Source organism: Mustela putorius, unplaced genomic scaffold (genome assembly GCF_011764305.1).
Source record: "Mustela putorius furo isolate JIRA1106 unplaced genomic scaffold, ASM1176430v1.1 tig00000281_pilon_pilon_pilon, whole genome shotgun sequence".
In the NCBI taxonomy this organism is placed as follows: Eukaryota; Metazoa; Chordata; class Mammalia; order Carnivora; family Mustelidae; genus Mustela; species Mustela putorius.
This window is the reverse complement of record NW_025421343.1, coordinates 5,088,470-5,112,809: the sequence shown is the minus strand read 5'-3', so window position 1 is coordinate 5,112,809 and position 24,340 is coordinate 5,088,470. Positions and strand designations below refer to the sequence as shown.

The window sequence follows — 24,340 nt, the reverse complement described above, 5'->3', positions numbered from 1 at the left end:
GATAGAGCTACAGTTTCGATTTTTGCAGAAGCATGATGAAGAAAAACAAAATAAATTATATCAGCTGTGAAAATCAGCCCTGAGTCATCTCCTCAGGAACCAGTGAGGCCCAGTCAACTCCCTTGCCCGCTCTCGTTGCTTTTATGGGGCTTTTTTTCTGGGGATCTTTGTCTGAAAGCTGTAGGTAAAAGAGTATGTTTTCTGGTTAGCGTAGCAGGATGGATGCACTAGTTAAGCTAGAGGGAGAATAGTGATTCCCGGGATCAAGTTGAGTAACCATCTTCAAGGTTAACCTGTGTAATAGCGGGGCGGTGAGGGCAGGGTGCAGAAAACATGGAGACACACTCACAGGGAAGAAAGGGTGGGATGAGAAGAGAAGGAAGTGAGGATGAGGAAAATGGATTAGATGGATGGAGGGTTGGATGGAAGGGAGGCAGAGAACGTGGAAGGAAGGAAGAAAGGGAGAAAGGGAGGAAGGAAGAAAAAAAATAGAGTTATCTTTTATTGAATGCCTATCTCTGCCAAGATCTTGGATAATCTCTTTATGCTGGTCACCTGCAATCCCTTTAACCTTTACCACAATTGAGCAGGGTAGGTAAGTAGTGTTTAAAAGATGATGAGATGAGGCTGCAAATTAATGCTGGTCTGCCCAGTGGTTTTCCATCCTGGTGAAAGCCCGGATTGGGATATCCTTTGGGGAAAGCCTTCTCAGACCCACATATCTGAACTTGAGCTTTTCCACTCACCTTTGTGTTTCTGGAGATCCCTCTTCAGGTTTCTACAGAAACTCTTCCTTTTGGTATGGGAATGGGTGGGTCTTCTCCCCTGCTGGACTGTCAAGTTCCTCAAGGCAAGAGCTCCCTCAATCCTCTTCCTTTGCTGGATATCAACGAGACAGAATTCAGTTTTATTCTCTTTCACTGCTTTCTTGCTTATTTATTTATTTATTTATTTATTTATATCAAGCACTCAATTTTTATTGAGATATAATTGGCATATAATATTGTATAGATTTAAGGTGACAAGGTGTTGACTTGAAACATTTATATATTGCAGTATGATTACCATCGTAATATTAACTACTTTCACATCACCTAATTATCTTTCTTTTCATGGTGAGAACAATTAAGATCTTATGTCTTAGCAACTTGAAAGTCTATAATACAATATTGTTTTCTATATTCAGTAGGCTGTGCATTAAGCCTCCAGGACTTATTTATCTACTGGTTGCAAATTTGTAGCCTTAAACAACATATACCCAATTCTCTCTCTCTCCAGCCTTTATTAATCATCACTATACCCTGTTTTTAGGAGAAGGTCTTTTTTAGATCCCATGTGTTAGTGATATCATACAGTATTTGTCTTACTTTGACTTAATCTCAATTAGCATAATGTACTTAAGGTCATAACACATTTTCTTTATGCATTCATCTGTTAATGTACACTTAGGTTGTTTCCATGTCTTGGTTATTGTAAATAATGCTGCTGTGAATACAGGAGTGCAGCTATCTCTTAAAGACAGTGATTTCATCTCCCTATGTTTCCTTGATGATCTTAATAGATGAAAGAGAAGCATTTGACAAAATACAACTTCCTTTCATGATTAAATTCCTCATCAAATTGGGTATAAAAGGAGCATATACCTCAAAATAATAAAGACCATATATGACAAACCATAGCTAACATTATGCTCATTAGTAGAACATTGAGAGCTTCTCAACTGCATACAAAAGCTCCACACTTTTATTCCCCTCTTTAGTTCTGATGACACCATTTACCTCTTTTTATACATTGTGTTCATTAACAGACTGTAACAGTTACTGTTACTTTTATTTTCCTTTAACCTTTATACTATAGTTTAGTGGTTAACATACCATTCTATTACACATTTAGAGTTTTCCAAATCTGACTGCATACTTAACTACAGTATACACTTTACAGTTGTACACTTTCAGAGGTTTTCATGGCACTAATTAGCATCTTTTCACTTCAGCTTGATGAACTCTTTTCAGCATTTCTTATAAGGCAGGATACCTTCAGCTTTTGTTTCATGGAGAAAGTCTTTATTTCTGCTTTGTATCTGCAGAATAACTGCCATATAGAGTGTTCGTGGCTGGTACTTTTTTCTTTTCACTTTTTTTTTTCCACATTTTCACTATGTCATTCTACTCTCTCCTGGCCTGTAGGGTTTCTGTTGAGAAATCCGCTGATAGCCTAGTGGGGGCTCCTTTATAAGTTATAATTTTTTTTTCTCCAGATACATTTAGCACTCTTTTTCTTTGATTGTTGTCAGTTTCATTATAATGTGGCTTTGAGGTTTTTTTGCATTACAGTAACAGGGTGATCTATTAGCTTTGTCAACTTTGATGTCAAAGTCTCTCCTCAGTTTGGGGATGTTCTCTGCTATTATATGTTAAATAAACTTTCTGGACCCTTCCTCCTCTTTTCTCCTTCTGGAACCCTGATTATGCTAGTATTTGTACATTTGACTGAATCCCATTGCACTGGGTTATTTGAAAAGCACTCTCTTCTAGGTCACTTATTTAGTCTTCCATTTGTCCTACTGTGCTGCAGATTCTCTCTCTTGCATTTTGCATTTCAGTCATTGAATTCTTCAGCTCTAGAATTGTCTGATTCTTTTTTATGGTTTCTATCTTGTGAAATATCTCATTTTGTTCATGTACTTTTTTCCGATTTCATTGAATTGTCTCCTATGTTTCTTTGTAGCTCATTGTTTCTTCAAAACAGTTACTTTGAATTCTTTATTTGCTAGATCATAAGATTTCATGTCTTCGAAATTTTTATTCAAGGATTTTCTTTTGATGATCACACTTTTTCTTTTTTTTTTTTTTCCTAATCAGAATTTTTTTTTATTAACATATAATGTATTATTTGCCTCAGGGGTACAGGTCTGTGAATCATCAGGCTTACACACTTCACAGCACTCACCATAGCACATACCCTCCCCAATGTCATAACCCAGACACCCTCTTCATACCCACCTCCCCCTGGCAACCCTCAGTTTGTTTTGTGAGATTAAGAGTCTCTTATAGTTTGTCTCCCTCCCAATCCCATCTTGCTTCATTTTTTCCTTCCCTACCCCCGCAAGCCCCCATTTTGCCTCAAATTCCTCATATCAGGGAGATCATATGATAGTTGTCTTTCTCTGATTGACTTATTTCTCTCAGCATAATACCCTCTAGTTCCATCCCCATCATTGCAAATGGCAAGATTTCATTTCTTTTGATGGCTGCATAGTATTCCATTGTATACATATACCACATCTTCTTTATCCATTCATCTGTTGATGGACATCTAGGTTCTTTCCATAGTTTGGCTATTGTGGGCATTGTTGCTATGAACAGTTGGGTGCATGTACCCCTTCGGATCACTACATTTGTATCTTTAGGGTAAATACCCATTGGTGTGATTGCTGGGTTGTAGGGCAGCTCTATTTTCAACTTTTTGAGGAACCTCCATGCTGTTTTCCAGAGTGGCTGCACCAGCTTGCATTCCTACCAACAGTTTAGGAGGGTTCCCCTTTCTCCGCATCCTCACCAGCATCTGTTGTTTCCTGACTTGTTAATTTTAGCCATTCTGACTGGCGTGAGGTGGTATCTCATTGTGGTTTTGATTTGTATTTCCCTGATGCCAAGTGATGTGGAGCACTTTTTTTTTATATATAAATTTTTTATTTTTTATAAAGATGTGGAGCACTTTTTCATGTGATGTGGAGCACTTTTTCATGTGTCTGTTGGCCATCTGGATGTCTTCTTTGCAGAAATGTCTGTTGATGGATGACACATTTTCTTAATTCTTCATGTTCCTTGTAATTTTGTGTTGCTGCTTTGCTTTTTAAGTAAAGGATACCTTTACCTTTCGGATGGGGTATATTGTTTGTTGGTCCTATTGTATATGGGGTTCTCTCAGACCTTGTTTTTATACACCTGCTCCACATTTCTTGCTCCCTCTTGTGGCAGAATTCTTAAGCTTTTATGTCTTCTCTGGATCTTACAGCTCACCTGGCTGGCTCCTGGAAACCTCTCTTTTTTTTTCCAGAAGGTGGTGCTACAGTTCAAGTTTGTAGTTTCTCTCCTGCCCACAGAGCCAGGTCTGTTTTTCTGATAGCATTCCAGTTTACCAGATTTTTGAGGCCAATCTTGGAGCTGGAGTAAGGGAAGTGAAGGAAGGTATGGGTCTAGCACTTGGGGTATTAAGGATGTCTGCCTGGTAGGAAGATCCTTGGCTGAGGTTCTCCCAGAGGCTTGTGGGACTTTCTCCAGACATCCTGAGCTCAGTCAGCACAAACCATGTCCCTTTATAATCCTTTGATATTCTAACTTACCACTTTCCAATTTCTTCCCTCCCCTCAGTCACGGAGGTCCCGCTTTAGCACTCTGTGTGTTGCTGGAGGGAAATGGGTTTCCCATGCAGCATCCAGCACAGCTAGGGTAGCCAGGCACTCACATACTGCTCTCCTTTCCCCCCACGGAGTGGTGCCATGGGATAGTTCAGTTCTGTGCTATGTCAATTTGGCAGGGAGGGACACTGCTGGAAAAGTTCCTTCAAACTTGTTTTGTTTGTTTGTTTCCTTCAGTGATGTGCTGGAATTCTGTTTCATCCATGGGTATTTGCCCAGGTCAACACTTATCAAGATTTTCCCCAAACACAGCTGGGAAGGATCAGGGTTGTGGTTGCTAATTTCACAGTCCTAACTGAAGTCTGTCTGCGGTCTGTCTATTACTGGATGACCTGGTAGGCGGTTGGGTGAGACTCCTCCTGAGCTTCTTGGCTTATGCTTTTGGGTCAGAAGACTACCACAGAGACACTTTTTTTTTTTGGTAGATGGATGTTTAATTAGCTGTTAAAAAAAGGGACACCAAAAGTTGGGATATTACACCACCATGATATTGATGTCACCCTGCTTTCACCACATTTACATTGTTTATTGACTACTCATATCTGCTATTAGTGTCTTCTATTTTCTTCTTGCCTCTCCTCTTTGTACCTATAATTTATGTCTGTTGTATTCATATCACTGTCATTTTGGTAGGAGTTTCAGAGGGAAGGAGGTATCATAAACACATGCATTCAATATGCTGTGTTTAGACTGATAGAACCTTTTTGGGGTACAATTTAGAATGCATAAAACTTCAAAATGCCTATGCTCTTTGATGCATTTGCCATATTTCTAGATAACTAATCTGAAGAAATAATTCTACATGTATATAAAGAGATGTGTACAAGGATACAATCATCTTGACATTAGCATTGCTCATCATATTGAAAAATTATAAACCATTTATGTGATAGTAATAAGGAGATAGTTAAATAAACTTTGATATGTCTGTACTACAGAAGACTATGCAACAGTCAAAAAGAGTGGTGTTGGCATATCTGGAAATCTCTCTAAGAAATATTCTATTTTATGAATATTAAAAAAAGGTTATTATATATAATCCCACTTATATTCTTTAAAAACCCACAAAACAATGTATGTTTTGAGTCATACTAACCAGTGAATAGAGATTATGGAAAACTAATTTGCTGAAAAGCCAATTTGAGTCCTGTCAGATTGACCATGCCCTGGGACCCACGGCCAGGCATGCCCCTATGTTCTTATACTTACCCACAAAGGGAAGGCTATTCACCCGAAGGCTCTCATCCTGTGGAGCACATCAGAGATGTGGGCCCACGAAGCATACTGCACATTAACAGAATGATTATTTTCTTTTCTTACCAAAGAAAACCGCAGATTTCTCCCCAACAAAGTCATCAGATGAGGCCATCACAAAATACCGACACTGGTTTTCCAACTGTGATCGTATAAGTTATCAATTACTGCGCAGCAGATTACCTCAAAACTTAGTGACTCAAAACAACACACATTTCTTATCTTATTTGTGTGGGTCAGGCCAGGCCTGCACCAGGAGGGCATGCTTCCCTGCCAAACTCCTGCACATGGCTGTTGGCATGGTCCGTTTCTTTGCAGGCAGTTAGCCAGAGGCTACTCTTTGTTCCTTGCCATGTGGGCCCCTCTGTAGAACAGCTCAGAACATGGCAGCTGGCTTCATCAGAGCAAGGGAGTGAGAAAAGCCAGAGAGAACGCACAAGCAAGTTGGAAGTCGGTCTTATGTAACCTAATCTTAGACTCATCCATCAATTTTGTCATATTCTGTTTTTTAGAAATAGATTATGGGGTCCAGCCCTCAAAGGAAGGGCTTGGGTAAGATTTGGAATACTAAGAAGTGGGGGGGGGGGCATCTCAGGAGCTAACTACATGTGTTGACTTGGGCCTGTGATGGTATAGTTACAATAAAGGAGGCATTGATCCTTGATTTTACCCATAAATTTGTTGCTCCCCCCCAAATGCTGCTTACATCTGTGATTAAAAGGTTCTTCAGGGGTTGCAGGAACAAATTCAGAAGCCAAGGATCTTTCCCTATAGGCAAAAATAGGTTTTAAACACATACACACCTCCTAAGCAAATGACATCTAAGGACAGTTGCTTGCTTATACTACATCCTAAATAATACTTCTCTTTCTTTTATCTTTTCATTCTGAAATTATTTCAAATTTAAAGTTGCAAGACTATAGGAAAATGATTCCACACGCCCTATACCATTTGTTGATAATTATGTTTTGAATCCATTCTATAGTTTGTCCCATGGGAAGGCAGTATTTGTAACCATCCGAGTTTTGAGGTGTGATGAGAGCTGTGCAAGGCAGCCGGGAGCCCTGGGTGCTCCCTGCATCTAGAATCATCATCTCTCAAATGCCTCTTCTTCCTCCTTCTGCAGAAAATCCCGAGCGAGCAGCTCTGTACTTTGTCTCGGGCGTGTGCATCGGGCTGGTGCTCACCCTGGCCGCCTTGGTGATGAGGATCTCTTGCCACACGGACTGCCGGCAGCGTCCCCGGAAGAAGTTCCTGCAGGACCGAGAGAGCAGCAGCGACAGCAGCGACAGCGAGGATGGCAGCTCGGACACGGCGTCTGACATCTCGGTCAGGAGACACCGCCGCTTTGAAAGGACTTTGAACAAGAACGTGTTCACCTCGGCGGAGGAGCTGGAGCGCGCGCAGCGGCTGGAGGAGCGGGAGCGCATCATCAGGGAGATCTGGATGAATGGCCAGCCCGAGGTTCCGGGGACCAGGAGCTTGAACCGCTACTATTAGTGGTGGGAGCCGAAGCCCGCGCGGGGCAGGAAGCCGCCGGCGAGGGCCAGAGTCCGCAGGGAGGGTGGGCACAGAGCCGAACGCAGTTCTGCTGAAGTCCTGGGGGCAGAGATAAACAGGACATGCCCGTTTTCTAGCCAGGAGACCTCAGCTTTCCTTTTCGACTAAATTAACGGAGAAGTAGAAAAACCAAGCCTGTTTATCAACCTTTCCAGGTCGTGGAATGGTGCTGAAAAACCCCCTCCAGAAATGTGGATGGAGATTAGAGAAACAGGACTGTGGTTTCTCTTGATTTCTGAGGATCTCAGAAGTTTCTGCAGACTTCAGTGCTATGAGTTATTCCTTTATAAAAGGAAGATTATCATGGCATGAAGGCTAGGAAAAGCAGGGTGAACTTAACCCAGTAAATGCAATTTTTTAAATGACCCCATGCTATGGAGGTGGTACTCATCCAGATAGCATGATTTATGATTATTATTTAAGGCTGATTTTTAAATCTTGTGTTGCAATGGCAACCTTGTCCATTTTAACTGGCACCTCAGGGATTAAAATCCTATTTTTTAGTATAGTTCCCACCTCATTCATGAAAATGGGTAGAATTAATGTATTATGGGAGATGTGTCAGTGTGCTAGAAAATATCAATAACCTCAAAGGATGAAGGGTTTTATTTTAAATAGTTTATAAAATATATATTAACGTGCATATTTGAAGATGCTGCATAAGAAGAGCTGTGTTTTCCCTCATTTGGAGAGAAGAAATTTTGTTATGACTCTAGATGATGATGATTTTAAACGTTAAGAAAAAAAAACAAACAAGTTTGGATTTCCAAGAAAAGAATGAGAGTGGGAGATGAGGAATAAAGCCAAAATTAGGATGAGATTAAAAAAATAAATAAATATTACATAAAGGGTTTTGTTTTGTTTTGTTTTGTTTGTTTGTTTGTTTCATGTCCATCTCTGTTTTATACTTACTTTAAGTGGCAGCCCTTTTTCATAGGTGGCTATGGTCTTTTGCCAGGCCCTTGCAACAACTTGAGAACTGGGAGGAATGGAAAAACTGGAGAATAAAGAAATGGCCCCTGTGTGACTAACCAGGGACCTGTCATTTGCTGTGTGTTGTGTGTTATAGTTACAATGTGGCTGAGTGGTTGTTAAGCATGGGATAGATGTGCCCAAGGCTAGAAATAAGATGGTGGCCTCTTTGTGACTTACTTCACTAAGCATAATCTCCTTCAGAGGAAGTCAATTAGCATATGGTTTCACTTATTTGTGGAACAGAAGGAATAGCGTGGAGCACATTAGGAGAATGGAAAAGTGAAGGGGGAGAAGTCGGAGTGGGAGAAAAACCATAAGAGACTATGGACTCCGGGAGACTAATAGAGGGTTTTAGAAGGGAGGGGAGGAGGGATGGGTTAGCCTGGTGATGGGTATTAAGGAGAGTATAGATTGCATGGAGCACTGGGTATGATGTGCAAACAAGGAATCATGGAACACTACATCAAAAACTAATGATGTACTGTATGGTGACTAACATAACACAATTAAAAATAAATAAATGTGGGGCGCCTGGGTGGCTCAGTGGGTTAAGCCGCTGCCTTCGGCTCAGGTCATGATCTCAGGGTCCTGGGATCGAGTCCCGCATCGGGCTCTCTGCTCAGCAGGGAGCCTGCTTCCTTCTCTCTCTCTCTCTCTGCCTGCCTCTCAGTGTACTTGTAATTTCTCTCTGTGAAATAAATAAATAAAATCTTAAATAAATAAATAAATAAATAAATAAATGTGACAAACTTAAATAAATGATGATCACCTCTTATGGAGAAGGGAGGTCAGTAGGGAAAAAAGAGAGCGAGGCTGAACCACTTAGAAATGGGTTACAGAGAAGGAAGCAGTATCCTCTGGCCTTCTATCTCTGTCAGCTCCCTTCTCTTGATATGCAGTGGGTTCCTTATTCAGCCTGTCTGGATGCTCCTGAGCCTTCCTACTGGGAGTATTTCCATTGGTGTCCATCGGTGTCATCATGGGACCTGAAATGTTGGTCAGAAGACTTGATCTGATGGGGTCTCTATTGCTTTAGCAACTCACTGTCTACCCTAAGGGCTTGGAAGGCTGTCTTAAGAAATGAACAATCACAAATCTGTGTGCCCAGGGGGCAATACATTTGGCTTGAAACCTTGGTGGATGGTCTGATTATATCAATTTGGGTTGCCTCATTGGGTAGTAACAACGGCCAAAAATCTTGTTAAATCAGTATCTTTGAATTTGGGTTCCCACCCTTGTGATTTCCGTCCTAGGCAATAATTGCCTGGGCTTCAGATTAACATCATCTTGGTCTCTGTCTCTTAGAAAAGTGAAAGAATGAGGTGTTGCCTTCAACCCCAGGATTCATCCAAAGCTGGTAACAGGGAAGGATATGACCCTTGTTAGGATGGAAGTGTTTGGGAAGGTTCTGGGTCATTTGGCTTTCTCACCCCAATAGCCTGATGCCTTTACCAAGTCTATGAAATTCCTATTTTTAGGGTGGTGGGGATTTCTCTAAGTCACAAAATACTAGATAACAGTTTGACCTACTGCTTCACTTCCATACAGCAAGGATTTCAGCTTTTCAGCCAAAGATAGGGAGACTTCTACTGTTACCTTCCTTATCTTGACCCAAGCAGTTCTACATTTAGGTCTGTCCCTCCTGGTTCCAGTTTCTTCCTTGGGTCACTTTCATTTGAAACAGAATAATATCCAACTTAAGAGCATTTATTTCATATAACTGGGGAAAGAAGGGTTGGATCAGGCGTCATGGATGACGGGGTCCAGATGCTGAAATGCTACCAAAAGTTCTTTCTTTCTCAGCTCTAATCTCTGCTTCTCTCTGTTGCTGGTCTCATTTTTTTCTGTTTCAGGTGATGCTATGTCCTGTGTGTACCACTACAGTGTATTGGATTCATTGCTACTCACTGAGCTTCCATACAGCTCACAGGTTGTGGGGGACGGGGGGAGGGCAGTTTCACTGTTTACTTAGCTCAGAGGACAGCATACAAAGTATGCTTCTGTCCAACTTCCCTAGTCTTCCATGGTTCCTCAGAGAAGCACTGGCTGACAGTCAAACATCTGAGAAGTTGTTAGAAGTACCGTTACCCTAGGAAGCTCCCACCAACTTCCTTTGAGGGCCTCTTCCTGCACTGTGAGGCACAGGTGGTCACCATCCACTCATGGCATATCTGAACCCTCTCAGCTGAACCTTCAATACTGGCAGGAAGTGTACCTTAGGCACTTTTGGACTTAACATCATTCCAAAATGACACAAAAGGAAAGAAACACCTTGCTTCAAGGTTGAAAATTAAAATCACAGGGAAGGAAATCTAACAACAAGAACAAAAAAATGGGACACCTGGGTGGCTCAGTGGGTTAAGCCACTGCCTTCAGCTCAGGTCATGATCCCGGAGACTTGGAATGGAGTCCTCCATCAGGCTTCAAGCTCTGCGGAGAGTCTGCTTCTTGCTCTGACCTTCTCCCCTCTCATGCTCTCTCTCTTAAAGAAATAAATCAAATCTAAAAAATCAAATCATATCAAATCAAGTCAAATCACAGGGAAGGAATCCTTGACCTGGCTTGTATACTGTGCCCTTCTAGGATTTTCACCATTTCAGATATTACATTTAAGTCCTTTTAGAAAGGATTTGTTTACCTACTTGAGAGAGGAAGAGAGAGAGGAGTGGAGGGAGAGGGAGAAAGAATCCCAAGCAGACTCTGTGATAAGTGCAGAACCAATACAAGGCCAATCCTGTGACCCTGAGATCACTAGCAGAGCTGAAACCAAGAGGTGGATGCTCAACCAACCATGCCACTCAGGCACCTCGACATTTAAGTCATTAACCCATTTTGAGTTAATTTTTGTAAGTGGTGTATGATGGGGTTCAATTTCATTTTTTTGCCTGTAAATTCCCAATTTCCCAGCACTATTTATTGAAGAAACAATCCTTCTCCTATTGAGTATTCTTGGCTCCCTTGTCAAATATTACTTACCTATATATGTGTGGGCTTATTTCTAGACTCTCTGTTCTGTTCTTTTGGTCTTTGTGTCTGTTTTTTGTGCAATACCAGACTGTCTTGATTACTACTAGATTACTAGATTTGTTATATAATTTTTTCTTTTTTATTAACATATAATATATTATTAGCCCCAGGGGTACAGGTCTGTGAATTGCCAGGTTTACACACTTCACAGCACTCACCATAGCACATACCTTCCCCAGTGTCCATAACCTAACCACCCTCTCCCTAATCCCCTCCACCTGGCCACCCTCAGTTTGTTTTGTGAGATTGAGTCTCTTATGGTTTGTCTCCTTCCCCATCCCATCTGTTTCATTTATTCCTTTCCTACTCCCCAAACCTCCCATGTTGCCTCCCAACTTCCTCATATCAGAGAGATCATATGATAATTGTCTTTAGATTACTAGATTTGTAATATAATTTGAAACCAGGAAGTGTGATGCTTTCAGCTTTCTACTTTTTGCTCAAGCCTAATTTGACTATTTGGGGTCTTTTGTGGCTCCATATGAATTTTGAGACTATTTTTTTTCCTATTTCTATAAAAAAATGCCTTTGGAATTTTGATAGGGATTGCACTAAATCTACAGATGGCTTTGGGTAGTACAGACATTTTAATAATATTTATTTTTCCAATCCATGGGATATCTTTCCATTTACTTGTGTCTTTTTCAATATCATTCATTGAAGTCTTATAGTTTTCTAGGAATAGATCTTTCACCAACCTGGTTAAGTTTATTCCTAAGTTTTTAATGTATTCAATGCTATTGTAAATGGGATTGTTTCCTTTATTTCTTTTTCAGATGGTTCATTATTAATGTAGAGAAATAGAACAGATTTTTGTATTTTGAATCCTGCAACTTTGTTGCATCTGTTTATTACTTTTAAGAGCTTTTTGGTGGAGTCTTCTAGGTGTTCAATATATAAGATCATACAACCTACCAACAAAAACAATTATACTTCTTCCTTTCTTATTTGGATGCATTTTTTTCTTTTTCTTTCCTAATTTTTCTGGCTAGGACTTCTAGTACTATGTTGAATGGGAGTGGTGAGAATTGGCACCCTTGTCTTGTTCCTGATCTCAGAGGAAGAGTTTTTGACCTTTCACTGTTGAGTATATTATTAGCTGTGGGCTTGTCATATGTGGCCTTTATTAAGTATTTATTGACAATTGTTACCATAAAAGGATACTTTTAAGTATTATGCTTTAATTAGACCTACTTTATATTCATTGAGCATTTTCATCCATTTCCCTTTGTAATAATTCATGTTAGAGTCAAAGTTAACTTGTTCCTGCCTTTCTTGATGCTAAATATTTTCACCTTTATTTATATTTCTTATGGTACCTTTTCCCTTTTGTCCTAATATTTTATTTACATGTATACATTCTAATATTCACTGTGTTGAAGTAAAATGGCAGCACTTCCTGCCTGTTGCCATGGCTTTCACAGTTCCAACATCATTCTTAACAGAGTGGCTCTTTTGATAAAAACAGCTAGACTTACTCTTCTAATCAGCTTTGGGCAGAGCAAAATGAGGCTCATTTATTATGTCTTTTCTCATCTTCTCAACCTCTACTGCAATAGCACACATTGACACATGGGCTCCTCTTAAAAATTGTGGTTGAAAAAAAACTGTGGTCAGAAAAGGGTGTCAATCTTCTAATTGTCTGCCATCCCAAATCAGTTTTTATAGGTCAGGGTATATTCTTTCTTTGCCCTAAAGATTGGATTTAATATTTAACAAATTTAGTACTGGTAAGTATTAGGCTTCAGTGTAAGAGTCTCCCTAGGTCTTGCTTGGGAATCTGCATCATGACCTCACGTTAGCCTCATTGTAGATTTGAAAATCCATGAGTTTTCCTTTAAGTTTTAAATATATGAATTGCTCTTTCACCATGAGATAAGAATATCTTCTTTACATTTTCCAGCTGGAATCAAACCTTCCATTGTGTCCCCTGTGTTGCTTGCACACTCACACTTTATGTGATTTTTCTGCACCTGCTGATGTGCCCTAGCCTTTAAGCCTCTGGCCGTTGTACGATAACCCTACTCACCTCTGTACTCCCAGTATGCATGCAGGCCTTGGATCACAGTAGCTTCTCATTAGATAGTTTTGAATAATAGAATAACACAAAGCCTCAGAGCATGGGAAATAGGGCCAATTGCAGCATCCTGTTCTACAGAGCTTCAAAGCCTTAAGTGGTTGCAACAAAGATGATTTCTCTTAAGTTTATGAAGGTTTGCTTTACCTGCCTTCTTTATTCCTTCTTCTACAGGTGAACATTTTCATGTCTTTTTCCAATTTAGAATCTCTTCTTTCTTCTTCTACATTAACTCAGATGTGACCAGGTGGGAGGGCTCTCAGGGCACTTCCCACATTTAATCCAGCACTGAGAGTCATACACAATTTTTACAGGTTCATAAGGAAGGGGTATTCCTTCTTGAAATTGCAATAGCTATTCTTAACCTCACTGATGGCCAATTTTCCAGTCCCTCAGGCTTGAGCCAAATAAAGGGAAACTTTTATATTAGGTCTAAGCACTGGGAGTGTGCTTCTTGTGCCTCCAAAGTCATTTGATCATCTATCCTTTAATTATTCCTACTTTCAAGATCATCTTGGCCTCACTTGATCTGAGGCACTTAATCCTCAGATGCATTTTAAAATCTCCTTTCCATAGGAAAAACCACTGTTCAGTCCTTGAGAGAGGGAACTGTCATATGAAAGTCTCTTTCTCTAGCTCTCTCTTCCTTTTTGTTTTCTTCCTTTTAGCAGTAGTCAGAGATCAGGGCCTAAGAGTGGCATCAATGAAATAAAAAATGACCTTCCCTTCCGACTCCCTTCTGAAGAACACAAGGAACCTCTGAGACTCTAAGAAGAAATACTTCTCTGGGCTCAAGACCAGGCCCCATATTTGGGAATCTGTTCAGAGTCAGAATTTTGCCACCAGCTCCACATAGTCAAAAAGGTGATGGGGGTGCCTGGGTGGCTCGGTGGGTTAAAGCCTCTGCCTTCGGCTCAGGTTATGATCCCAGTGTCCTGGGCTGGAACCCTGCATTGGGCTCTCTGCTCAGCAGGGAGCCTGCTTCCTCCTCTCTCTCTCTCTGCCTGCCTCTCTGCCTACTTGTGATCTCTGTCTGTCAAATAAATAAATAAAATCTTTAAAAAAAAAAAAAAAGACGAGGTGACGAACCAAAATCTGTCCTTTGTACTCCCCCAAATTTGTGTTTTCATCCATAGTCTCCGGTCTTTTCACAGAGAATATTTGATTCCTTAGACTGTGTAATAACACCAAGGCTCATATACGTCCTCAAAATGGAAAAACTGTTATCACTCAGGATGATATGTGGATAAACACATACCTTGAATGGGAAGAATGCATTTCTGCACCAGGAACTTTTGATAGGAAGGAGAGATATATAAACAGAAAGATGTTTTCTCTTTAGGATATTACTGTTATTTTGCAGAATTAGACTTATCCCGACTCAAGTGGCTCTTCCTACCTTTTTGAATACTTCTCCAGGTGGGCAATTCATCACTCTTCATCAATGAAGAGTGACCAGGATATCTGTAAGTGACAGAGGCAAGATAAAGTAGAAGTGATTTAACTGAATGGCATGGGCCTCTAAGGAAGTACTTCCTGAGAGCTTATAAAGCAGAATTTTGCAAATTTTAGCTCATGGGCGAAGCCCAGCATACCACCTGTTTTTGTACCACTTGCAAGTTAAGAATGGTTTTTACACGTTACAATAGTTACATTTTAAATGGTTAGTTACATAAGTACTACATAATAGCCTCAATGTTGCCTTGACCCACAAAGTCTAAAATACTTACCATTTGGCTTTTTATGGAAAAAATTTGCGGACACTATTGTAGAAGAACGGGCTAGAAATATTGATAAGGAATAGGATAAATGCAGAATTCTATCCCCATCTGGACTGTGGCAGGCTGAATAATGACTCCTGAAAGATATCCATGTCCAAATCCTTGGAATCCATAAGTATGTTACCTTACATGATGAAAGGGACTTTATAAATGCGATTAAATTAAGGAGATAACTGAGATAGGAGATTATTCTGCATTATCTGTGTAAACCTGATGTCACAGGGTCCTTGTAAGAGGGGGACAAGCAGGGTTTGAGTCAGAGAGGTATGATGACAGAAGCAGAGTTTTCAGTGATGTGACCATGAACCAATAAACATCAGCAGCCTCTAGATGCTGGGAAAAGAACCGATTCTCCACAGGAATCTCCAGAGGGAATCAGCCCTGCCAACACCTTGATTTTAGCTCTAAGACCCATTGTGGACTTCAGAACTTCAGAACATATGATAATAAATGTGTGTTGTTTTAAGCTACTACATTTGTGGTGGTTTGTTACAGCACCAATAGGAACAATAAGAAACAATATGTTTATCAACCCTGTGTTCCTTGGGCTGTAGAAGAATCATAGGCTTCACCGTAGAGTCTCAGAAAATGATAGGAAATTCCTATAGACAAGCTGGGTAAGAGAGAGAGGTGAAGTTGAGGAAGTTTAGGGTGGAGAATGTATAGCTGATTGCCGACTGATGGTTTTGGAGAACATTTGGCAAAGGCGCTCAAGGAAGAGCTCAATTATAATCAGTTAGGGAAGGAAGAACTGCCTAAGGGAATGTGACTAAAGTAAGGAGAGGTAAATGATTGGCAGAGCTGAGAGGTGAGACTTAGCTGCATTAGCTAGCCTCAGGTTTCAAATAGCCTCCAACCAAGTACCTATCCGAAGGCTAATGACGTCTCTATTGGCAGAACGGGATAAAGGATGGTGGCTCTTAAAATGATGAGGATGTGTTTTTATGTCAGCCACATAAATCTGTGACTTCTTTTCCAATCAGAGTATTTATCTCCACCTGCTCTTAGGTTCAGATCAATCCTCCTCCCTCCAAGAATCCATCTGTTCATTATGTTTTCTGTAATTTGCACACAGGGGTATCCTTGGCAACCAGTCATTTGTCTCAGATACAGCCCTTAGAGTTCAAAATTAGGTCCTTATTTCAAATACTATTCACTAAACAAAATACTATTCACTAAACACACCAATATCTGTTAAGATAACTGTTCTCAAATTATGTTCTGCAGTTCACTAATTATCAGTCCTTGGACCTCGGGGTCTGTATAACTCACTTTGGGAGGCACCTTCTTTAAATCAATAAAACTAGATGCAAAGCACAGATTAAAACTGAAATTTGGAGTGAGCTCCTGCTTGTATTCCAGGCCTTCTAAGAGCCACTAGTACATAGAATTCCTGAAGCTTTCTCAGAAATTTGGGTCCACACTGAAATTGACCCTAGTATTAAAATTTTTTTGTGAACCATATGAAAACAAAAGCATGAAAATTCACAGCTACTTTTGGAGGGTCTCCCCAAATATCTAAGAGTTTTAAAACTTTTCTAAACCAACTTGCATGTGAGTACAGTGACCCACAATGTCTCCTTTCCCAAGATGCCTGGAGCCCACAACCACCACCAGTTCCTCCTAGGTGAAGGGGACCACTGACAAGATTTCTCTAGGGACCAGGAAGGCAGCACGTGTTGCTAAAGGTGCCCCTTGACATGCAGGATGCCCAGCTTTGCCCTTTTGTCTAACCTAAAAGTATGGAAAATTTTAAGAATGCTGATGTTCCCTGGCTGGATTTGAAACAGAGCCCCAAGGATCAACCTTGACATATAGCAAATAAAGAGGCAGGCAGTGACTGGGAGTTCTGAGGGAAGCGGAGTGAAGTGGTGGGGACGCGGCGGCGGCGCTGACAATGAGTTTTCTTGGAGGCTTTTTTGGACCCATTTGTGAGATTGATGTTGTCCTTAATGATGGGGAGACCAGGAAAATGGCTGAAATGAAAACTGAAGATGGCAAAGTAGAAAAACACTATCTTTTCTATGACGGAGAATCCGTTTCAGGAAAGGTAAACCTAGCCTTTAAGCAACCTGGAAAGAGGCTAGAGCACCAAGGAATTAGAATTGAATTTGTAGGTCAAATTGAACTTTTCAATGACAAGAGTAATACTCATGAATTTGTAAACCTAGTGAAAGAACTAGCCTTGCCTGGAGAATTGACTCAGAGCAGAAGTTATGATTTTGAATTTATGCAAGTTGAAAAGCCATATGAATCTTACATCGGTGCCAATGTTCGCTTGAGGTATTTTCTTAAAGTGACAATAGTAAGAAGACTGACAGACTTGATAAAAGAATATGATCTTATTGTTCACCAGCTTGCCACATATCCTGATGTTAACAACTCAATTAAGATGGAAGTAGGCATTGAAGATTGTCTACACATAGAATTTGAATATAATAAATCAAAGTATCATCTAAAGGATGTGATTGTTGGAAAAATTTACTTTTTATTAGTAAGAATAAAAATCCAACATATGGAGTTGCAACTGATCAAAAAAGAGATCACAGGAATTGGACCCAGTACCACCACAGAAACAGAAACAATTGCTAAATATGAAATAATGGATGGCGCACCAGTAAAAGGTGAATCAATCCCAATAAGACTATTTTTAGCAGGATATGATCCAACCCCTACAATGCGAGATGTGAACAAAAAATTTTCAGTAAGGTACTTTTTGAATCTAGTCCTTGTTGATGAGGAAGACAGAAGGTACTTCAAGCAGCAGGAGATCATTTTATGGAGAAAAGCTCCTGAAAAATTGAGGAAACAGAGAACAAACTTTCACCAGCGATTTGAATCACCAGAGTCACAGGCATCTGCTGAACAGCCCGAAATGCGAACTGAATAGGAGAAAAAAAGAAAAGCAAAAAACTCCTATGTCCATTGAGATGAAGTTCAGCTTGTTAAAGATGGCTGCAGCTTGTTGGGGGGGAAAGGCCAAAACTCCATTTATAATAGTCTTCCTTTATCTTACAGTGCTGCATTTATTTTATGATACAACTAAATGTTCTTCATGTATATACATTAAAAAAAAAAAGCGCTTTCTTTGAAACACTGGAACTTTCTTAAGCTGCCGTTTTTTTCTTTCCTTTTTTTTTTTTAACTGCATACTTTGACCTGATGATAAGCACCCAGATATGCATAAACATAAACATTAAAGATTTTCATGTGAGAAAAAAAAAAAAGAGGCAGGCAGTTTGTTCATTGAGTTTAACAGCTCTAACACAACTCAGTGCTTAAACTGTATCTGGCAAGTAATTTCTTGTTTAATTATCTCTCTCCTCCTAGATTTCTGGGTTTTATGAGGTCAGTTAAATCTGTCTTTTCAGTATTCCTAGCACAATGCTATGCCTTAGTCTATGGTCAGTAAGTATGCATTGAATGAATGACTCAATGTTAAGTTTTTAGTATCCAAAAGCTCTTTTGTAATTCAGAGGCGATTCTGGTGTTACTGCTGTTGCTATACCAGAAGGCAATACTAATTGTGTTGATTGTTTCTGCCAGGCTCTTGAACTGCCAATAGGGGAAAATTTGTTCTTTGGCAAGAATGAACAAATAAATAAAATAACCTCTGATTATATCTGAAGATTTTATTAATATGAGGAAAACCTATGAAAGAGGAGAATGTTTATAAAGCAATTTTATTTATTTATTTATTTATTTATTTATTTATTTATTACCCCTGAGATTCCTTGGCATAGATTCTGGACTTTCCACTGGTATCATTTCAGCCAAGTGTTTACTGGTACTAACTATGTTCAAGATACCAAGAGAACTGTGTCCTCTATTGAGTCTGCAGAGGAGGTGAGAAAGTATATAATGGCTGCCTTGCAAAGAATATATGATAGAAATAAGATTGAAAGACAAAGTGCTAGAAAATTCTAGCAGCTGGGGAAAATAGCCCTGGAGCTGCCCCTGTTTCTCTGAAGCATTCAGTCTGAGGGAGAATGAAGACTCAATGACACAAGGAGAACTGAATACACATTTCAAGTAGATACTTTGTTGGACATATTCATTAGCCATTTTTCCTTCAAGCAGAGCACCTAGCTTTTGGGAAACAACATATACACATAGTGTTTGCCTTCTTCCGTAGGAAGGGCAGCCTTATCTTTACATCCCAGTTAGCAGTAATGCTTACCCCTACACCTTGTTGGTGTCTCATGCACCAGAGTTCTGCGTTATTTCTTATTTAACAAAGACTTTTGTGGATACATGAGGTGTTCTCATATATGAGAGAATCTTATAGGTCAGAAATCAATCATTCAAGATTAGCAGAAACTGACCATCTAATCCAGGCTTCTGTCTATTCAAAATGATTTAAAATGATTACATAACAATTCCTTTCTGAACACCCACGGAGGTCCTGGAGTTGAGCCTGAAAAATGGTGAGGACACTGACAAAAGAGAGGGAGGACAACAACCTGTTTATAGGCAACAGCCAGGGAGAGCTTGAGGCAGAATGAGGGACAGTGAGAGGCTGCAGTTAGCTAGAGGCACGACACATACTTAGGGAAGTGGTGGGGATTCAGTCCTAAAAGGTAGGTTAGATCTAGTTTCTGGAGGGTTGGGCTTTGAGAGCTGGCTAATAAGACTGGCCATTTGTCTTTGGGCAATGGAAGGCAAGGAAAGATTTATGAACCAGAGGTTATATGATCAGCACATGCTTCAAAAAATTGAATTTGTATTGGAGAAGGCAGAGTCTTGTGGAAAGGCTAATAATTTGGTTACAGAATCAAGAAGATCCGACAACTGACTGATTGTTGGTGGGGGACAAGGAAGAAAAAGATGAAGTCCAAGGGGGTCTGAAGCTGAAATCTGAATGATATAAACTTGCCATATCAATAAAATAGTAAGATTAATAGCACTTAAGGAATACAGTTTAGTTTAAATAACGTTTTTACATAATTATATCTTTAAAAAGAAAAAGTGAGTCAGTGGAAAAACTTGTTTTTGAGGGGAGTAGATTATAGTTGACATCTGTTGCTTTTGCCTATCCAGCATTCTTTCTTCTTTTTCTCGCTTTTTCTATAAAAGACTACAGTTCATGTGATTGAATCCAATCCATTGCTTGCAAGGACTTAGGTCAATAGTGAACATAACTGTATATTTCCGTCATATGAGTGCTTACAGGATGGTCAGTGTCCCAAGTTAGCCCAGTGAAATTCAATTGTAGGACTTTCGTTAGAATTATTGGGAAAGAGAAGTTCTTTCTTTCTCTAGGTTTACTAAAGCAGTGAAAGTAAGTCTGGTGCTTATGGTAACTAAAATGAACATATTCTAATAGAGAGACCCTGACTTAGAAAGAAGGGAGTGAACACAGACATAAACAAGAGAGAGACAAGTACAGAGAGACAGAGACAGAGAAAGGGAAGGGAAGGGAAGGGAAAGAAAAGAAAAGACAAGAGGATGAAATTCTATTCTTGACAACACTGAGTTCCTGGATCTAGCTCAGGACTCTTATGGCTACGTAGGGAGATACATTCCTCTTTCCCCCATTTCAGCTACTTTAAGTTGGATTTCTGTCATTTGCAGCACCCAAGACCCTGGTGAATGCAGCAATGATGTGTTTGACTTCAAACATATAGAATCTGTTTCCAGAATGGTGTCTTAGTGGATTGTAACTCCGAAGAGAAGCTGTAACCAGGGATACATATTTGAAACTTACCTGCATGAAAGCAATGTTAAATCTCTGGGAGGAAAAAAAAAAAAATCTCTGGGAGGGACTGAGGTCCCCAAGAGAAAGAATGTAGAGAAAGATGGGAGGGAACAGAGGGCAGAACAATGCTTAGTCATGGGAACTGAGAGACACAATTGGAGAGAAGAAAAAGAAATGGTCCTCAGGGTTAAGAAGAGATTAAATAGAATGAAGATTGTCACTGGGCTGGCAACTAGCAGTCACTGGCTCTCATTAGGTAGTGATCTATAAGGTCATGGGTGTTAAAAATTACGAGAGGAGGGTGCCTGGGTGGCTCAGTGGGTTAAGCCGCTGCCTTCTGCTCAGGTCATGATCTCAGGGTCCTGGGATCGAGTCCCGCATCGGGCCCTCTGCCCAGCAGGGAGCCTGCTTCCCTCTCTCTCTCTCTGCCTGCCTCTCCGTCTACTTGTGATTTCTCTCTGTCAAATAAATAAATAAAATCTTAAAAAAAAATTACGAGAGGAGATGAGAGGATTTATAGGTTATGAGAGGATAAGATTTGGATTTCCCCCTATAGAGGCCTTGACTTTATCCTCCATTGGAGTCTGTAGAAGATTTCAGTAAGACATTACGTGTCTTACCCACCTTTAACACTCTGTGCCTGACAGCCAGTTGGTGCTCAATAAGTGAACGAATAAAAAGAAAATTGGCCAATGTATGTAAGGAGTGTTTTTATTTAGGAAATGGATTTCTGTCAGGGAAAACACGTCTTTTACAATGTACTTCAAGTCTGAAGTCTGAGAATGTGCCTCTAGCACAACAGCATCCGCAATTTAAGGCTGGAACATAGGACGAACCAGCCTAAGTAGCTGCAGAGCCCTATGACGTAAATGGGTCACAAAATACCACAGTCTTGAGTTATAAACTCAAATATACAAAGTAAGCATTGCAAAAGGACAGAAACATCTTCTGTGTATGACAAGAAAATGGAGGAAGGTAATCGATCTTACATCATTAGGCTCACAAAGATGGGCAAAACCTGTCTCCAGATTCATTCTCTATTTTACATTTTTCCTCCGTGCTCTAGAAAAGGAAGAGATTTTGGAACAGGATGGAAAACAGGCCTAATCATGTATGTTAACACCAACCAAAAAGCACTGATAGTTTGGATTGCTAAGAGGATTGTATGGCTCCAGGGAAAAGAGTTGATGGCTCTGATTGATTATTGATGTCTGCATGGGCAAGGAAAGCAGAGGCGGGGCCGGGGGGGGGGTCGGAATCTCTATTTTATTCAGATCTCTGCTCAGATGATACCTCAGAGGGATTTTCCTTGATTATTCTATCTAAAAGTATCTTCTTATTTTTCTTTATAACACTTAGCACAATCCAATATCATATCATTTTTACCTATTGAATTGTCTATTTTCTCCTCACTGAATTACAAGTTCCACAAGGATCTCACTGCTGTATTCCCCGCTCCCAAAACAGTCTCCTCAACAAGTATTTACTGAGTGAATGAATGGTTTTCATGCTCCGTGTCAGTCAAACTGGACTAAGATAAAGTTCATTTTGGGGACTGGAGAACTCAGAGAGACTATCACATGCAGACAGTTGTAACGCTTTCAAATTTTTTACAGTCTCCTGGTGAAAGGAAAGGAGAGTAGAATCCTTCTAACCCATGTGTACAAGCACAGACATCCACCGAAAGTTGAGTTTTCAGAAAAGATAAATAAGCGTGACCTTCCTTTCCTCCCCTTCTCAGAGCTGTATCTGGAACCCAAGGCTGGGACCACCCACAGAGCTGGGGCTTTGCGCTGACATATGCGTGTGTTCTGGGGGGGGGGGGGGTCTTCCACTTTAACGGAAGAGCTGCTTGAAAGAAACAGTCACAACCTTGAGCGAGAGTTAGAGCAATGAATCATAACATTGTAGTGACACTAATTTAAGATTCAAAGGGTTTGGGAAACACAACTGTCAAACAGTGGGATGAGCGTGCTGGGCTCGAAAGCCTTGGTTGCGAATGAGCGAGCAGGCATTTACCAAACAGCAGGATGGAAATCCACAAAGGGAGACCTTGCTTAAGCGATTTCCTTGCTTGGGATTTGGGGCCAGAGCTTTAGAATCCCTGAACCAAGTCCCACGTAGGTCCCCCAAGTGAATGCTCAATTTCCTTGGGGGAATCCTTTGTGGAAAGGAAAGTGGGTCTGATCCCTCTCCAGGGGGAAGGGGTGTTGGTGTGGTGAGGATCCTGGAGGCAGAGTGAGGCATCGGAGCCAGGGAAGAGCAATGAACGTTAACCTTAGAGGTCAGGGCAGAGGTGGAAGCCAGAAGCAAGACCAGCAAGTGGAAATCAAGGCGAATATGAAGGGAATGAGAGGTTCCAGGGGCCTGCGGGGGCCTGCGGTGACTAGTAACTAAGGATTATTATGAAGACTAGGGAAAGGTCGGAGAAGAGGCAATGAATGTAGTCGGAGTGCATGTTAAGGGATTGCTGTGTGGGAGAAAATGGACACATGGGCTTGATTTATTCATGATTTATGCCTGCATAAAACTTCCAAAAATTTTAAGACAGCCTTCAAGAATAGAAACAATTGCAGTGCAGCTGTTAAAATAGAATAGAGAAATATTTTTTGGAAAGGAGAAGTAACAGGAAACAAATTTACTAAATGCCGAGGACAAATCTGGTTGTTTTATTTTTTTTAATTTTTATTTTTTTATTTTTTAAATAAAAGAACAGAACAGAAGAACAGAACCCGCCTGTAGGAAGAGATGGCGAACCAAATAAAAGGCAGAGGGAAAAACTGAGGACGAGGGGGTCGGGACCACACCAGGTCTGCCGCTTGCGGCTTGAGTCCCTTTTCCCTCTCATGCTGGCTCCCTACCCCCACTGACTTCTGGCCTTAAGCTTCTCACCCACCGTCTGTCTGCTTTCCACCTGCCTAGCTGCTTGTGGCACCAGGGAATGAATATAAGCCTCTCACCCCGTCTTTGCCATGCTCTGAACAAGCCCACCCCCTCTTTCACTTTCTGGCATTTACTATGCCCCCAATACTATTACTCACCCAAAGGTGAGGCTTCAGATGCCACAGAGACTGGGACAGTCTCCCACCTCCTGCTGCCATTGAAACAGACTTCTGCCATCACCAATGCATTCCCTGGACCAGGTAGAGCCCTTCCATACCCTACTGGATCCTTCTTTTATTCCCACAGGGGGCACCCCTCCCGCCTGCCTCCCACCATCCCTGTCCTCTGAGTCCCTCAGATCTTCTGGGCTGCGTGAGGTCTCAGGCATCTGTGCTGGGGAGGGGGAGGGAGCCATCTGTGCCTGAAAGATAAAGAAGGGGTGTTGATCTTGCCCTCCTTTCTGTGGCTTCCTGAGTCATATCCACAAAGTCTGGTATTATTCTCACCACCCCTGATCATAATACTCCTTACTTTTTGTAATCGCTTGTTTAGTCCCTGATCTGTTTGTTGCTTGACACAAAGTGAATGTTCAAAAAACATTTTATTTATTCAAAGAAATATTTATTAAGCAACTACTACGCAAGTGCCACTCCTCTAAGAATCTG

The 24,340-nt window shown here is 40.7% G+C and overlaps 2 protein-coding genes and 1 long non-coding RNA gene across 4 annotated transcripts in view; 2 read left to right on the top strand and 1 right to left on the bottom strand.

Annotated features, from left to right (window-relative positions):
- Window positions 1–8,086, top strand: part of EVA1A (eva-1 homolog A, regulator of programmed cell death) — a 49,994-nt gene extending 41,908 nt beyond the window's left edge. The window contains exon 3 of one of the 2 annotated variants that reach the window (XM_013051195.2): window positions 6,801–8,086. In XM_013051195.2, the coding sequence (XP_012906649.1) occupies window positions 6,801–7,174 (374 nt within the window). In that variant the 3' untranslated portion in view covers window positions 7,175–8,086. The remainder of the gene's footprint in view (window positions 1–6,800) is intronic. The other variant, XM_013051196.2, reaches the window with a different exon arrangement.
- On the bottom strand, window positions 753–23,957 carry LOC123391750. The gene is made up of 3 exons (XR_006606449.1): window positions 23,834–23,957; window positions 14,713–14,777; window positions 753–879 (listed from the first exon to the last, which is right to left on the bottom strand). It is a non-coding gene; the product is annotated as an uncharacterized LOC123391750 (long non-coding RNA).
- On the top strand, window positions 16,918–18,291 carry LOC101686984 (vacuolar protein sorting-associated protein 26A-like). Its single transcript, XM_045079075.1, has one exon. The coding sequence runs from the start codon at window positions 16,992–16,994 to the stop codon at window positions 17,982–17,984; it is 993 nt and encodes a 330-aa protein (XP_044935010.1). The 5' UTR covers window positions 16,918–16,991; the 3' UTR covers window positions 17,985–18,291.
- Window positions 23,958–24,340: the final 383 nt, after the last annotated feature.